At 39.6% G+C, this 16,911-nt stretch overlaps 1 protein-coding gene across 14 annotated transcripts in view; it reads right to left on the bottom strand.

Moving 5' to 3' along the window:
* PHF20L1 (PHD finger protein 20 like 1) overlaps nucleotides 1-16,911 on the bottom strand; it is a 61,511-nt gene that overhangs the window by 5,893 nt on the left and 38,707 nt on the right. For 6 of the 14 annotated variants that reach the window (XM_055798337.1, XM_055798335.1, XM_055798338.1 and 3 more), the window contains 7 exons: nucleotides 10,008-10,172; nucleotides 9,433-9,614; nucleotides 7,415-7,514; nucleotides 6,128-6,214; nucleotides 5,035-5,230; nucleotides 4,251-4,620; nucleotides 673-838 (listed from right to left, as the gene is read on the bottom strand). In XM_055798337.1, the coding sequence (XP_055654312.1) occupies nucleotides 673-838; nucleotides 4,251-4,620; nucleotides 5,035-5,230; nucleotides 6,128-6,214; nucleotides 7,415-7,514; nucleotides 9,433-9,614; nucleotides 10,008-10,172 (1,266 nt within the window). The remainder of the gene's footprint in view (nucleotides 1-672; nucleotides 839-4,250; nucleotides 4,621-5,034; nucleotides 5,231-6,127; nucleotides 6,215-7,414; nucleotides 7,515-9,432; nucleotides 9,615-10,007; nucleotides 10,173-16,911) is intronic. The other 8 variants (XM_055798339.1, XM_055798340.1, XM_055798343.1 and 5 more) reach the window with 3 other exon arrangements.

The following is a 16,911-nucleotide window of genomic DNA, read 5'->3' as shown; positions in this document are numbered from 1 at the left end:
GGAGGGAAAAGTGAAAAAGTTCAACCCTGTTAACCTAGAAATACCACCAGTACAAGCAGGAATATTGAAAGTAAAAACTGCAAATAGAAACAAGACAACTTTATTTGTCAGAGGTGATTAAGTATGCCTATGATTAGACCACAAGCTCCACTCATTCTTAATTTCTGTGATTGGCAAGTAATATCTACTCCCACACTGTAATTTCATTCCAGTTTCCTCATGAGGCCTGATTTGCCTTCCTGCAACCAGTTACTTATTAATATATAGCAAACAAAAGTCGAAGGCAGAATGATCATTTTTTATTTTTCCTAAATTACTTGAACAATCAGGCCAAAAATACTCCAGGCATACAAAAATCCATCAACTTTATGATCTGTATCTGGACAAAAACTAGGCAAGTTATCTAGGCTTTCTGAAGTCTGCCTAATATCATAATCTTGAGCTAAATCTTCAGGGGTCCTAAGTGCTTAAGATACTTTACTGGGCATTCAAAGCTTGTGGAAGAGAGCAGGGGGGGATCAAGGATACAAGTTCTGGTTATAATGCTGGGTACCCAAATTTGGATATAAATACTTTAAAAATCTATCCTCAGTGCCTCAGATCACCTTCAACACAATGGCTATGAAAGATGCTGTTACAGGTATATTAACAAGTATCTGGCAATGCAGTTACCATCAACTTCTTTTTCAATCAGGTCCATTCTGCTGGTGACTTCATTCTGTACATTCTCTATATGGGTAAGGAGATTTAGCTGCCATTGAAGATGTGTGTCCACTTGTTCTTCTGAGCCTTTTCTTTCATTACAAACAAACACAGTGTTTCCTTCAGCAGAATTCTTCTCCATAGGAGCAACAGAAAGAAAAAAATTGCCATTTAAGAGGGTTTTCTTTGTTTTGTTTACTTTTAATTTCTGGTGTTCATTCAACACTTGAGTCACATGATAAACTGTGCTGGTTCAGAGCTGTGCTTCTGTCAACTTGACAAGTATACTCAAAAACTACCAGGGCACGTCAATAGACTAAACCAAACAAAAATGCAAATTCCATACAAATGGAAATTGCATACATAGCACTGGGGGAGTGAGGGAAGAGGTAAAGTTTACCAGCTCAAGCACTTTGTTTAATGCAGTAAAATAGACTGCATTTCCGTGCCCTTTTTTATAAATCGTAACTTGTATCATGAAGTGCTGAACTGCATCATCAGTCCACCATCACCAAAAATGTGCAAAACCCTAAGGTTTGTTTCAAGTTCAGTCAGAGAATGAAGAAAAACTCCCTAAAATGCAGTAATATCCAAGACGTCAAAAGTCGCTATTTGCACAAATAACAGTTTAAGACAAAAGCCTGCTCTTCTTACTGTCACTATGGTCCCATGTAACTTTCAAGCACAAGTCTGGAATAGAATTGAACATGTTTGGGGATCATTACAAGGGCAGTAAGATACAGTTACACAAGCGTATCTGAGGAAGGTTAACTTCCTTGAAATAATTAGTGTCTTTATAGCAAGTCATAGATAATACATGAGTTCCTCATCCTCCAGCATTTCATGTTTCAGCTAATGGAAATGACCGAAGAAAGTATACCAGTTTTAAGCAGTTAAAATGTTAAATGTCTCCGTTAATTTGCAGGATTCACGGTTTCCATTTTATACCCACTATGACTTCATAACTGATGAAGTTCTTTCACTATTGATAATTCTGCTTTAGGAATTAGAATGCTGGATACATGTGCTCACACAATCTCAGTTCACGGCAAATGCTAGAACAAAGAGTGAATTCTCTTGATGACGTGCTCAGCTAATTTTTTTCCATGCTACATAACAACAGACTGAACAACTTTTTTTTTCTTGAATTATCTCTTCTTCAAGTCAAGAATGGGAAAACCAAGAAAAGAGGGGAAGAAGAAAATAGGGAGTGACAAATTTTAAGTACTTATTAAGCAAAAAACCCACAACCACCCCAAAACAAAAACAAACAAACAAAAAAACACCTGAACCAAAACTCTTTCTTTTTAAGGCTTAATAATAAATTAAAATGACAAATCAAACTTGGACTGACCTGCTGGCAGCTTTATGAGCAAGTCCTGGAGGACAAGTATTGTAAGTACACACAATATTCATATTTATCAAAGATAGATTTTAAGAGTCATAAAAGCCTCTAAACTCCCAAACCTTTCAGATAAAATCTTTCTTCTCTCAAGATATCAGTTTTACCTCCACAGCGTTTTCACTATTCAAAACTGTTATTAATCTTATAAAGGATATTTCCAAGAAGAAGAAATGCCTTATATCTTACAATTTTCAGACCCTCTGTAAAACCACAAGAGAGGAACACCGTATTTCCTGTGCTGTATGAGGACCCAAGTCCATAATTCTAAACCCAAGATCATCATTAGGTGAAACTTTTAGATGCTCACTGCAATAAATTAGAGAAAATCTTAAAGCTAAATAACTTCATATATGATTAGCATAACCAAAGATTTTTGTTTTCTCCATATTTATTCAAATGGCTAGTACATGATTCTCGGGGGGGCAAAAAGCCTAAGATCAAACAGGTCCTCCTCTAAGCTAAGAGATCGACATAGGCAATCGGGGAGCAGTGGCAGGGGTAAGAAGAGAAGCAGAGTGCACAATCCAGCTTGTGAAGAATAAATGGAAGGTCCAGATGGGGAAGGCTCATGCTTGCAGAAGCAAGTACAAGGAAACTAAATACAATTTTAAGGATGATGCATATTCCAAAAAGGGACCTGATAACAGTCCATCTGAACAATGTTTGTAAGGGAAAAGAAGATATGTAACAGAATGCACATTAGGATAAGATGAAACAGTATGGAAAAATCAGAATATCCAAGCCTCTGCAAGATACTAGAAGGGAAGGAGAATGCAAAGCCTCAACCAAAACTTTGACAAGGAGAGGTGAAGGTGGCACCTTACAGAGAAGTCAGTTCATGTAAAAACGGCACTTCTGTGTCAGTGTCATCATGGTTTTAAGGTAAGTACAAACAGGTTAGTGGCCAAACCAAGGAGAGCTTTTCTCTGCGTATTAGGTCTAGACAGAAAGCCTTCTTTCGGGTATCAAGGCTGACTACTGACAGGGTGAACAAAGGTGTCCCAAAGGAAAGAGTACTCTGACACTGCCCCAGACAGACCTCTTTCTGATTTAAAACAGAGAGCGCACCTAGCTTTTTAGATATATGCTTTAGTCTCTGTAGGAAATATTAGTTTTGTTTCACTGCTCGTATATATTTTCTTTTAATTCTGAATGTATTTATATTAATTAAAATGACAATTTAAGCTACAGTTGGAAGCATACGTCACATGTCTGCACGTCTCCTTACTATACAAACTGAATATAATCATGCGATTTGGCAGTTACTTTAACTAGAATGAGCCAAAGTTTCCCATTGAGGCTATATAGCTTACATGTCACACTGTTAAACTAAAATTAGAAGAAAAAAAGACGTATCTTACTCATTTCTTCCACACCAGAAACTGTATTTCAAAAGGGGGATGAGTTGGGCGATATATTCTCACACAGTTGGTATTGTAGAAAACAGAAACGTTTGTTTCACTTTGTTTTTTGCTCAAAGAGAACTCATCTCTAAAACCAGACTAACAAGTTTCAGACCTTTTCCACAAAGTAATGGATTCAAACCATTAATGCAAAAATGAGAGATGTTTAAATAGGCAAATATAATCCTGACTAAAAACCTGTGAAACATTTATATTAGAAAAAATATGCAATATAAAAGACTCAAAAGAAGTTGCAGGAAGTGAAATTAGTTGGTCAATAAATCATTACTTGTGGACAGAATTCTAGATAATGTTGCTATTAAAAGAAGAGTACAATACAATAATAAACACTGTTACAAATCTCAGTTCAACAAACAACAAGCAGCATTCCCACATGTACAAAACAGAATTGAGAGAAAGAAGGAAACTTGTCCCATTTTCCTCCCCTCGCAAACAAATATGTACTTTCTGTTTCAAGACCTGCATTTTAAGCATAGGATTCCCGTCCCCCCGTCAACACTGGACTGAGCATACACAGTTTTAGCATAGGCAATACTTTAACTATACTTGGAATTTCATTCACCAGCTGAAATCTGTATCCTTCACCTTGCAACTACCTCTGTGATCCAACTTTGCTTCTAGTGATTTCTGCTGACTTGACAGAATATGTCAACTCATAACATTTACAAGACTGAATGTTTTTCCAGCTAAGAAATTTTGAGATGAAGAATGATATTTACCTGTTCATTCATGCCATCATCTTTAAAAGAGTATTGTAAACAGTTTTTATTCTCTGTGTGAAATTCCTGATCTTCCTCAAAACTACTTGTATCTTCATCATCTGAGCTCATAGGGCCAGTGACTGCTTTGCAGTCTTGCCCAAAACTCTGTGGTTTTTGGTAACTGTGCTCACTTGTGATGTATGTTTCTTCCATCTTCTGAGGTATACTGGGTGGCTCTTTATGGTTTTGACTGTGACACGTCCTTTCAGTTGGATTACCAGCATCTGGCAAAGTCACTATTTTTTTCTCTATCCCAATAGTTACTTGTTCTTGTTCTTTTCGCATCCCTGAATAAGCCCAGAGACGAAGGTCTGGGTGATGCTTATTTCTGCAATGAAGGGGAAGAAAAAGAGCAAGTTACAGACACCGCCACTTACAGCACTGAACTATTCAGCATACACTTCTGCTAGACCACAGCTACTGATAAGCACCAGTACCAAACATGTAAGCATTCCTAGGTCACTTAATTTAGAAAAATCCAGAATGGCCCTTTAACACAAAACTGACTATTAAAAAAACCCAACAATAATCACTGCCAATAATCCCAAGATACCAGATCCACTCAGGTGCTGAACACCTAACTCCCACTGAAGCTGCAGGTATTCCACACCTTGTATTTGAATTATTTAAACTATTCTACAAGAAAGAACTTTAATGTGAGAGAATAATACACATGGAATAATGGTAGTCTCCAATACCTAGATATATAAAAACTGAGAATAAACCCTGGACTGATACTCACTTTAATATCCCAATCTTCAACTGCAGTCCATGCAATACTTCAGTTACACCGTATACATCTGCCAGTAGGTGATGCGTTGACACAATCTTTTTGGCATTAAGATGAGAGTAGTTTTCTTTCAAAAATGATAATCCACACATGTGTCCATTGTTTAGCCAGTCTTTATCATAAAGATATTTGGCACTCCACCTCTGACCTGGGGTAAGAAATAAACAAATTGAGGGCCATCTAAAGCCACAGCAGAATTGTATTTAAAACTAGAATGCTATAATTATATGCTGTACTCTCCTAAATGTCTCCTAAAATCCATGAAAGAATGACTCAAGATCTTGCTATTAATATATTAAAATTTAGTTTTCATGGATTAACAGGAAACTCTTAACACTTATTAAAACAAAAATAAACCTGATATCTCAAGGCCTCTCATTTGAAATTAAAATCTAATTAGCTTTGCAATCAAAGTACAGGATATTAAGAACTGTGCTATTATCAATCTAACTGTAAAAAAATGTTTGAATTGGCATTTTATTTATGTAACTACTGCAGCTTACCTTAAAAAGAAAAAAAACAAAAAAAAATCTAAATTACCAAGAGACACGTTAGAGAGTGGATCTTACATGGACATATTCAAAACACCTAGTTTGTTTCTAAAAGACAAATATTTTGCTTCAATATTGAAGTCAATACCTATTTATTAGAAGGCAGGAGAAGGCTTCATGAACAGTAGACATTTCAGAGTTATCTGACAGCAGAGTTCTTACACTCTCCTTTGAGGTGCCTTTTAAGAGACACTACTAGACAGGATATTGATGTGAGTGGGCCTTTGCTCTCCCATGCTATGGTAACAACTACAGTCTTAACCCAACAGGCATGAAGGAGTATTTAGCTAATGCTTCTATAGAAACTTAAAAATTATTTAAAAAAAATAATCAAAAAAACAAAACTAGAAATCTATAATGCTAATTATTCCAGTACTATTGTTTACAGTGAGGAACCCAGACAAACAGGCTGACCACAATATCTTACACTCAATTTCATATCAGACTATCATCATATACAGAACAAAGAATGGGTTGATGGAAGCCCTTCATACCTTTCAGGAGAATACCCTGTCTATCTCCTTTCTGCCCATTATCCCAATACACTTTAAAATACTGACATTGTGAATGACCTTTTTCTCCTGACATAGAAAGAAAAGAAGTAATGGTTAGGAAGGGAGAGAAGATAAAAATTAGGGACACAGTCTCTGCATAGCAGGGGATATCTAAGTACCTAGTATAGCACAGGAAAAGAACACAAGACAAATTAGTTGGTTTTAATATGAAAAAGCTTGACTGCTCAAAGAGTACACCACACAGAACTATCAAACAAGACACTATAGCATCAATTTAGATTAAGATTGAGGCAGATGGAAAGAGTCACATCTTTCCAGCTCTCTTTTCCTAAATTTTCTTCTCCAAACTAACTAATAAAAACTGTGCTATTTCATACCCCTGCCAACAGTTTTCAGATTTTGTTTCTTAAATTCAGAATGAAAGTAAATTTGGGCACGCAATCTCATTCCCCTTTTGAAAGAACTGGACTGCTGGATACTTCCCCAGAAGAGATGTTATATGTGTTTGTACCAATTGTCATGAACAATACTAAGAAGTTTGTTCCAAATCGCATAGGTTTTTTTCCAAATAACTGCTAAGAAAAATGGATTTATGGACGTAATCATTTTTTAAATCACAATCTTACTAAACAAACGCATGCCATTTGAAAGTAAATGGACTCTTCCTAATTCTTACCATTTCAAACTTATCCTAACAATCTCAAGTTCATGATACGTCATTTGTGCACTACTGTTTACCATAGGAAGTGCTAGATTTTTTCATATTTTACATATTCAGTTCCACACCTTTATTTACAACTCTGGAAAAATGCAAACATCATAAAATTGCAATTAAAATGAAATGACATCCACAGCATATTTGAGGGTACTGTAGTAATGAGCCCTTTTTCTTTAAAAAAACTCCAATATTTAAATGAACAGATGTGATTCAAAATATAGGCAAAACAGACCGCTGTACAAGAATGATTTGTTTGGAAAGGCTTTTCAGATTACACTGACATGAAAAAGCGCTAAGGTATTGGGGGAATTAAGTTTCAACAACTAAAATGAGGGTAATTAAGATCACTACTAAGATTTAGCATAGTTGAACAAGACATTACTTACAGGAAACTAAGTGTCTGCTCAGAGCCAAACTTAGAATCGCTTGCCCCGAAGAAGTGTAACACAACACAAAACAGACAAAGCTTTAACAATTTAAGCAACGCATAACATCTCTGCTCAACATCCCCAAGCAGACAGCTGCAGATAAAGGTGGTTCACCCATACCTGGTGGATCTCTGCAGATATAACAGATGTACTGCTCTGGAATGCTGTCCTCCAACAGTCCCATGCATACACTGTGCTGCCAGCACAAGCACTCTTCACACTGACATCAGAAAAACACAAAAGCAAAAACTAAAACTGAGATAAGTAGATTCAAAACGTCAGAAGCTATTTCTTGTATCGTTAAAATGCAGAGAACAGCAGTTTAACTTAAATAGCTGGTTTGAGTAATATTATTATAGTTGGGCAATTTGTGTTTGGGTAGGCAAAGACACCAAGCTAAAAAAGAGGTCTAGTTCTGAAAGTTACCTCAACCACAAATTCCAGACTGGAAAAAAAAAAAGTGAAGATGTAATATTTAATAATATTTTATTACAACATTCAGTATTTTAGCACCTAAATATTTAGAACTGAAACGTAAGACAGGAGTATAATATTACAGTAAAGTAGAAAGATAATGTAATACATTACAGCATAACAGTGAAAAGTAGAAAACTCTTCAGTTTAATTATTTATATTTACAAAGCATCTCTCCAGTGCGCTAGAAAGATGTGTTTTTAATATCGCACCAATGGAAAATCTAAAAGAAAAAGAAAATGAAGAGAAAATGAAAGAGGAGAAACAAGAGAATAGGAGAGCAAAATAGAAGTGGTAAGACATGAGGGCCTAGAAAGAGCAAGCTGGTTGCTCTCAGTGAGACAAGGCATGTGGAGGAAAAAACCAGGCTGTCACTGGACTCCAGCAACAGGCAGGAAACTACCACTCAAACATACATTTCCTTTTCTCAACTCATCGTTTGCCTGTGTTCTAAATATACGCTGTTTTACCGCTGAAAGTCTCTCCTCTTCGCTTTGACATGCTTTTGAGCATGCATCTATTCAAAACACTGAAGTCACCTTTCCTCTTGTCATACTGCTATGGCTACAATTTTCTCTCCTCTCTCCAAAGATTTCTATACCAGTCCCTTTTTCCCACAGTATTACCATAGCTGAACTCCTGCTTAATTCCTTTAACAAAACACTGCTTTTCAGCATGTTCCCAGGGACAGTTTTTGGGTCCTTCCTTTTCAGGTCTTCCTGTCATTTACAAAAGATTAAGTCCACTAACACAAGACAGCCACACTTGCTTCCTTCAAATCTCAACTAAAAAGGTTCCATATTTTCAACAGAAACTGTACCACCTTAACAGTTGAATACAAACCTGGTTTTTGAGTGGGGAAAAAAAAACCATAGGAAGTTCATGGCCTTGTTAAAGTTTATCACAACTTTCTTCCTCACTGTTGCTGGCATCTGATCTAATTGCGATATTATTATGAATTCCCAGAGATAAAGACTTTAAATTAGCATTACTAGATGGGAAATGCTCCCCTCACTGGAGTACAGATAGATAAGCAGCAGGAGTTGCAATCTGTCAGCACCTAAATGCTGTGCAGACACCATATACTCTTCTTCCCTTTTTTAAGTACCAAGTAAGATTTAAATTCTTAGTAGTTTCTAAAACAAGCTAGTGATACCTAGTTTGAGAAGTGCTATTCTATAGATGAAGCAAGCACATCACACACCCCCCGCAGTTACTGACAACATTAATGCCTGTATAGCAGAGGTCTCGCATACAGCTGGGGTACATCTACAGTGAGCAGAATGGTTTCTACAACTGGTACTGCAAACCACAAGGGCTAAACCAGAAGGGCTCGTATAATCAGGATGGTCTGTGGACAGAAGCAATCATTTGTGTGCAGGAAAGGATACTTCATTCCAAATTATAAACTGGCTATAAAGAAAAAAGTTAACTTCCCTTACAAACCTGTTCTACATATCAAACTGTTAGAGAAACCCCATCCTAGAGTAACAGTTCTGCATATACCAAATAGAGCCATGCCAAGGGCAGAACATAGAAATATTTTGTTATTGTTTGCTTTATTTACCACGCTATGTAATGTTGGTCTCCCACACATCAAAAGGGCACTTTCACAAGCAAGACATTCACATGTAAAAATATATATCCCCCCCCAATTTCTTTACCTGAATCATAAAGCCATTTTCTTCATCCAGTTCACAAATGCATCTAACAATTTCATTGAGAGCATCATCTTCATCCTGAGACTCCTCAAAGTTAGTTGAATCAAAATCCTGATTGTATTCATCACCACTAAGTAACAAACTCTCTGTAGAGGAATCATCCAAGAACTCCACATCTGAAAGGTCTAGTAAAAATAAATACATGTGAAATTGTGTGTGCAGACAGACAATACCTTACAGAAATATAGGGTATTAGGGCAGTTAAAAATCTTAACCTGCATATAGGAAAAAAAATAAAGCACTCTCAAAGACACTGCTGAAATATGAGATTTCTTTATGAAATCTGCAAAATGCCTTTAATGTGATCTCCTCAGAATCAGCGTAGCGACACTTAACCAAAGGAAGTACAATGCAGAACAGCTTGGGGAGTGTAAACATTTGGATTTAAATAGATGAAGTATAAATCAGTCACCATATTTATAGCTACATTCCCAAACATAAACCAAGGCATTTCCTTCAAAATTATCTTTCTTAAAGAATTAAACAAACAAACTTTAAGTTGCTGTCAGCCAACGTACTTTCTCCACTAAGGTCAACAGACAAGATAGCTCTTGGATACTGGTATGATGTATTCTTCTCTGAGAACATGCTGCGCAAAGTCAGAGAGCTCCCCGAAGACCTTGTTAATGGAGAGGAGCACCTGTCCAAGAACTCAACAGAACTATCTTCATAATCTGAATAATCTAAAAAGAAAATAAGTTGCTGTTACAGAAGTAAAGTTTATGACTAATGCCAAAGAAAAAAAAATAACATTTAAGTATACTACAATATGAAGTTCAGAAGTAAAGAATATCAACACTGAGGTAATAGGATGATGAAACTGTAAATATGAAATGGCAAAAGCTCTTCATAAAGATATTTTATAAAAAAAAAATTCCAGTAACAAACATAACAAAGTTTAATAGCCAAGACAAGCATTACCCATTTAACCACTTCCTCCCCCCATCCCAGAATATATAGAGACGAAAGTTTTCCTAGAACGTTACACAGTCATCTTTTTCCACAATTCATCCTGTACCATCTGCCATCCTTGAGATGCTGCTGACAGCCGTTTGCCTTAGGTCTGTTCGTAGCAGTACCAACATCGCTACCTAGAAGTACCTGCAGACAGTCCTGTGATAAAAAGCAATGAAAGCTTGTCTCTATACCTGCAGGTGAGCACAGGGAGCCCAGAGAAAACCATCAACCATCCTAGGATGTTTTCACGCCCATCCCAGAAGCCATCATCCATTGATGAGCCAGTGGCTCCCGGGACGGGCCTAGGAGCATCCCAAAAGGAGATGCTCTCAGAAGCCCAGAGAAGCATGATGAGCGGGCAAACAACAAACACACCCTGCCCAGGCTGCTCCCAGCAGCACCATCATCCCCACCATCCAGGCCTGAAACCCAACGCAACATGCAGCCAGCGGCGTTCCCCAGGGGTCAGTGCTGGCTCCAGTCCTGCCCAGCTTACTCACCAGTGACCTGGAGGAAGGGACAGAGGCACCCTCAGCAGGTTTGCTGGTGATACAAAACTGGGAGGAGCGGTCGGTACCCCAGGAGGCTGCGCCGCCATTCTGCGAGACCTGGCCAGGCTGGACAGTTGGGCAGAGAGGAACCCAGTGAAGTTCAACACAGGCCAGTGTAGGGTCCTGCCCCTGGGGAGGGACAGCCCCACGCACCAGTACAGCCTGGGGTGACCTGCTGGGGGGCAGCTCTGCAGAGAGGGACCTGGGAGTGCTGGTGGGCAGCAGGTTGCCCATGGGCCAGCAGTGTGCCCGTGGGGCCAAGAAGGCCAGTGGGACCCTGGGGTGCATGGGGATGAACATGGCCAGCAGGCTGAGGGAGGTGATTCTGCCCCTCTGCTCTGCCCTGGTGAGGCCGCATCTGGAGTGCTGTGCCCAGTGCTGGGCTCCCCAGTTCAAGAGAGACAGGGAGCTACTGGAGAGGGTCCAGCAGTGGGCTGCAAAGATGAGGTGACCGGAGCATCTCCCTTCTGAGGAAAGGCTGAGAGAGCTGGGGCTGTTTAGCCTGGAGAAGAGAAGACAGAGGGGGGAACCTATCAACATCTACAAAAGGGCATGTGTTCAGAGACTGGGACCAGGCTCTTTCCAGTGGTGCCCAGCAATAGGACAAGGGGCAATGGCCACAAACTGCAGCATATGAAGTTCCATCTGACTATGAGGAAGAACTTCTTTATCTTGAGGGTGACAAAGCCCTGGCACAGGCTGCCCAGAGAGGCTGTGGGGTCTCCTTCTCTGGAGACATTCGAAACCTGCCAGGATGCAATTCCGTGCAACCTGCTCTAGTGAACCTGCTTTAGCAGTGGGGTTGAACTAGACTATCTCTAGGTCTCTTCCAACCCTGACCATTCTGTGATTCTGTGTTACCCAGAGCAGCTCTTTGGGTCACCTTTTGGACTAAGGGCAGCTGCAGCCCAGGAGTGGGGCACACTGTGGGATGTAGGAGAAAATAATTTTGGGATTGCAGAAGACTTATGGAATGTTCAGGGAAGGAACAAAAGGTAGGGAAAATGGATGGACCTAAGTGATTTGGGGAGCAACAAGCATGGAGAGAACAGGAATAAGGGGATAAGAAGGGCTAGTTGTGCATAAATAGTTTGCTGGTCAGTATACTTGTCGGGCCATGCCCTGTGTCTGATCAGCACAGTTTATCCTATCTGTGCTGGCAGAGGTGGTGGAGTCTCCCTCCTTGGAGATACTTAAGAGTTGTCTGGACCCAGTCCTGGGCAATCAGCTCTAGGTAGCCCTGCTTGGGCAGCGGGATTGGACCAGAGTACCTCCAGAGGTCCCTTCCAACCTCACCCATTCTGTGATTCTTACTGAAACCCATCTCTAACTCTTACCCAGGTGAGAGGCACTCTATTCAGTGTGCAGGTGTTTACGTGGGGGTCTGAGTCCCAGGAAATGGAGTTATACCACAGGTCAAAGGGCCCATGTGCCTGTGGTGACAGCACATGGAATGACTGGAGTGACTGAAGTGCCAGCCACCTTGCAAGGGATCTCTGGTCACAGAGGCCTGTAAGTGCTTGCTGCAGCACCTGGAGCCAGCGCAGGTGTCAGATTGTTAGCAGAGATCAAGCCAGGCCAGCTGGTGAGCAGTTGTGGTAGCCTGGAGCAAGGGGGGAGCGGGTCTGCAAGGGCCAGCTCTGGGTGTGGGTCCCTCTCTAAGTGGGGCTATGGAAACCTGGAGAGTCCTGGCCATCTCTGGGAGCATACCCACGAGTGAGATGGTCTGTACTGCAGTGGGGCTGTGGCCCCAAGGGCTCATACATCCATGTACGGACTGAGATCCAGAGGCGGGTGCTGGGCAAACAGTGTCTGAGCCTAGCTGCTGCAGGGATACACACTGTACATACGTATAAAGACCCGTATATTCTCACTAGTAGACCCTCCTTCCTGCTCAGCCAAAGAAGGGAGCAGGATGAGGCTGTCAGAGCACAAACACCAGCACAGACAGCACTGTGCACTTCTGCCTGCTGGTAATACAGGAGAATTGACATTTATATCGATACCAGCATGATATATTTTCCTCCAACATATACTACTTGCAACAGTGTCAAGGAATGTATTTGCAAGTCTATCCTTAATCATAGTGACTGGTGAGACTGTCCCAGGCGGGTTGGAAGGGATCTTAAAAGTCATTGAGTTCCCACCCCCCGCCACGGGCAGGGACACCCCCCACCAGACCAGGTTGCTCCCAGCCCCGTCCAGCCTGGCCTTGAGCCCTGCCAGGGATGGGGCACCCACAGCTTCCATGGGCAGCCTGGTCTAGTGCCTCAGCACCGAAGTGATTCATAGTGAAGAATTTCTTCCTAACATCTAATCTAAAACTACACTCTTTCAGTTTAAAACTGTCACCCCTCATCCTACCACTACACTCCCCAATAGTCCCTCCCCACCCTTCCTGTATGCCCCGTTTAAGTACTAGAAGGCTGCTGTAAGGTCTTCCCAGAGCCTCTTTTCTAGGCTGAACAGCCTGTCCTCACACAGAAGGTGTTCCAGCCCATGATCATCTTTGTGGCCCTCCTCTGGACCCACCTGAGCAGGTCCATGTCTTTATGTGGGTCAAATGGTAATTAAGAGTAGCTATCCATTTGCTCCTTTTAAAACTTATTACTCTGAATATGAGTAATCAGATTTCCACACTCATCCTTCTGTAGGAAGCATTCCCCCTACCACCTTTATCAACAGTTTTCTTGCAATGGGTTCCACAATATGCTTTTCTCCTAAATACTTTCCATAAAGCCACTGTTCCTATTTACTTTCTCCTTCTGTCAAAAAGACTTATCTACCATATTTTCTAAGTATATTCACTGTAAGGGAGTCAACTCAATGAGTAGTTGATTACTTCATGTTGTATTGCTGTCAACCTCACTGTAACGGAACAGTATAATTAACAGAAATTACCTACCTTCTGTGTTATATGGATTTTATATCAACAGTCAATCATGCATATATGCCCAGAGTACACAAAAAAAAGTATGTTTTGCTGGGGTTTTTTGTTTGTTTTAAAGCCTTGCACAAAACTTATCTGCTCTCTGTTCTTCCCCAAGATGCCTCAATTTGATTCCAAAGGAACGGATCATACCTCACACCCTTTCATTTCTGCCATGCCCTGAGTAGGGTGAGCTAGTCCTGGAGAAAGAGAAAACAGCTTCTTTTGACAGATCTTTTTTCAATGGGCTTTTTCAGGGTCAGACACCAAAGTCAGAATCTGACGAAGCATTTTTCTTCTTTCCTCCCAGTTAAAAAAAAAATAAAAAATTCAGGCAGAATACCTCTGGATTACTAGAAACAGATTTTCACAAGATGAATTTGCAAAGAATAAAAAGCTCAACTTTTACATCTGGATTTCAGATTTTTATTTGTCAGGGCATTGGGAGTTATATCATTTTCTCCTAATATTTACAAGCATTGGATATAACCCCTAGAAGTTAGAACTTAATCATGGTACCTCTGCCAAGCTTCTGTTTCAAGACAAGCTGGCAAAAAGACCAAAGCAATAAAAGGAATTGGGGGGGGGGGGGGGGGGGGGCGGGGAAAAAAAAAACCAACAAAAAAACAAATGAAAAAAACAACCCACAACAAACCACCTTATGACCTCAACAAGATAAAACCAAAAAACAGTACCGGGTGCAAGAACACACCTCTGATGTTAATTTGCAAGAGATACTCTGTTTAAATCACTGAAAAGTGAACAAGGTTTTCAGAACCCATTGCATGTCGGAGCTGTATGAAACCAGAGAACCAAGTGCAGACCAGACAGCACAAAGCCTTAGACTCTCTGCTCTCAAGCAAGTGCTTCACGAAATACCCAAGTATCACAGGCTCAGGTAAGAGCCACCAGTCTGACCAACTCCTCCCAAACCTTCTAAATTGTGCACTACAGCTTTTTCTGATGATTCTTCTAAATTCTAGAATTTAGCACCAAGTATGACACATAACTTCTCTATTTACCTCTTTTTTTTGTAAATACATGAAACAGAAGGCTCAGGGATATACTATACCAATGTTTCGCCATTACAAAATAAACATTTCTAGTTCTGACCTTATTTAAAATCTGTAGCTTGTTACCTATTAAAACTTGCTCTGCTCAAAAGATCTTTTTTCAAATACTTCAAATCACTGTTTTGCTTATTTCTATGCAAGTTCTTTTTCAGACACTTTTACAACAACACTCAAGTGTCATATATTCAAAGGATAGAAGAGCTATAAATATCAAACAGCACTGAGAATGCTGCCGGGGATGTTGCTGTACCCAAGGTGATGACACATTACTTTTGAACATCTTCCTCAAAATGCAACCCATGGAGAGCATTAACTCACTCTGCCATGTTTCATCATCAGTGTTTCATCACAGATGAAGTGGCTAGGACTGCTTAGGGTCTTGTATACTAAGCATTTACCAGTATCTTCTTGCAAATACTTCGAAGTCCTCCCAGAGCAAGTAAAAAACTCTCAATAACTTATAAGTAAAATAAGCATTCAAAGGTTATAGTTAACAATTACATTGCTCCAATATAAAGAAGGTGAAGTACATGAAACCTAGGTTGCTGCAGTTCACATTCAAACACTGCATGATTTAGGAGCATTTTCACGTTATAGCACAAATGCTTGACGGGCAAACACATCACTCTAGACATCAACAAGGCATCTTTAAATGTCTGTGGTCAGAAGCTCCTTTTAATGCACAGGGGTTTCCTACATGCTCCTCAAGGAAAAATTTCTAGAAAATTCTTTGATAGGTTTTACATTTTCACCTTCTCACATTTTACGAAATTTTAATCAAATGGTTATGTATTAGGTACAAGTTATTATGACTGATATCTACTAAAGTACACTCTCAAAGCACATGAAAGTAAACTCAATCTGATAGGCATAGAAAGGACAGCCTATGTTCTCATTTTTAAGTTTCTGAATACTTAAAGATGTTTTCAAAAAAATAATAATAATACCAGCAGCAAGACAAAAATAAGTAGCATTATTTTAAGTCTGGAAACACTTTCTGAAGCAGGCATAGTACACAAAAAAATTTCAGTCTTTGGCAAGAAGAAGAGACAGAATGAGTCTGCATCTGCCCATGCTGTTATTTTTATTACCATAATGCTGCAACTAAAATTGCACTGTGCAAGAAAAGGTAAACGAAGGAGCCTGTACTGTGATTTCATGGGAGATTAAAACAGAAAAAGCATGTGGAAAAGGGGAAGAAACACAAAGAAACAGTAAAACTGTACTGTTTGTTTATAATAAGATTACTATCCTGCTGACCAAACAAACCAACCCAAATACTGTCCAGTTTTTCCACAGAAATCATGCTAAGAAGCGTTATAGAAGGGATGGCGCTAAAGCTTTAACACACACTTACAGGAGTACTTCTCCAACAAGAAGAAATAAGCACAAAGTGGTTTGAAAGGGTTGTTTTGTTAAAATGCACAAGCTACCTAGAGCCTCATATCTAAAGAACAAATTATTTTTGTCCCTCTAGGGAATGAAAATAACAGAACAAAAAGGTGAGTGATACAATCAAAGAATCAAAATAGGGAAATAAGATGGTATCACCACCTGTCAAGACAACAGACTTTGTTTCAACAGAGACGCCAAACACAGCTGTTAAAGGTTAACTGCTAAGGAGGGGCTGCATTTTATAGAGTAAACCACTGAAACTGAGCAACAGTGTGATACTAGAATAATTTTAATGTCCAAGCAAAATAGGTAGGATGTGTATACAGAGCTTCAAATGAAGAATTTGAAGAGATGAGAAGAGCAAGCATATCTTCTGAGGTAAGAAAAAACATCTAAGTCTATCAAGAAAAGGCAAGTTATAAACACTGAAAAGACGTCATAGACCTAAGTGTCCTTTCAATATTTAAGGCCAAAACTTTTTTTTGACAGTTATTTAATTTGACATTCATATTATTTA

This window comes from Falco peregrinus, chromosome 3 (assembly GCF_023634155.1).
Source record: "Falco peregrinus isolate bFalPer1 chromosome 3, bFalPer1.pri, whole genome shotgun sequence".
NCBI classification, from domain to species: domain Eukaryota; kingdom Metazoa; phylum Chordata; class Aves; order Falconiformes; family Falconidae; genus Falco; species Falco peregrinus.
This window is presented reverse-complemented; position numbering and strand designations above follow the sequence as displayed.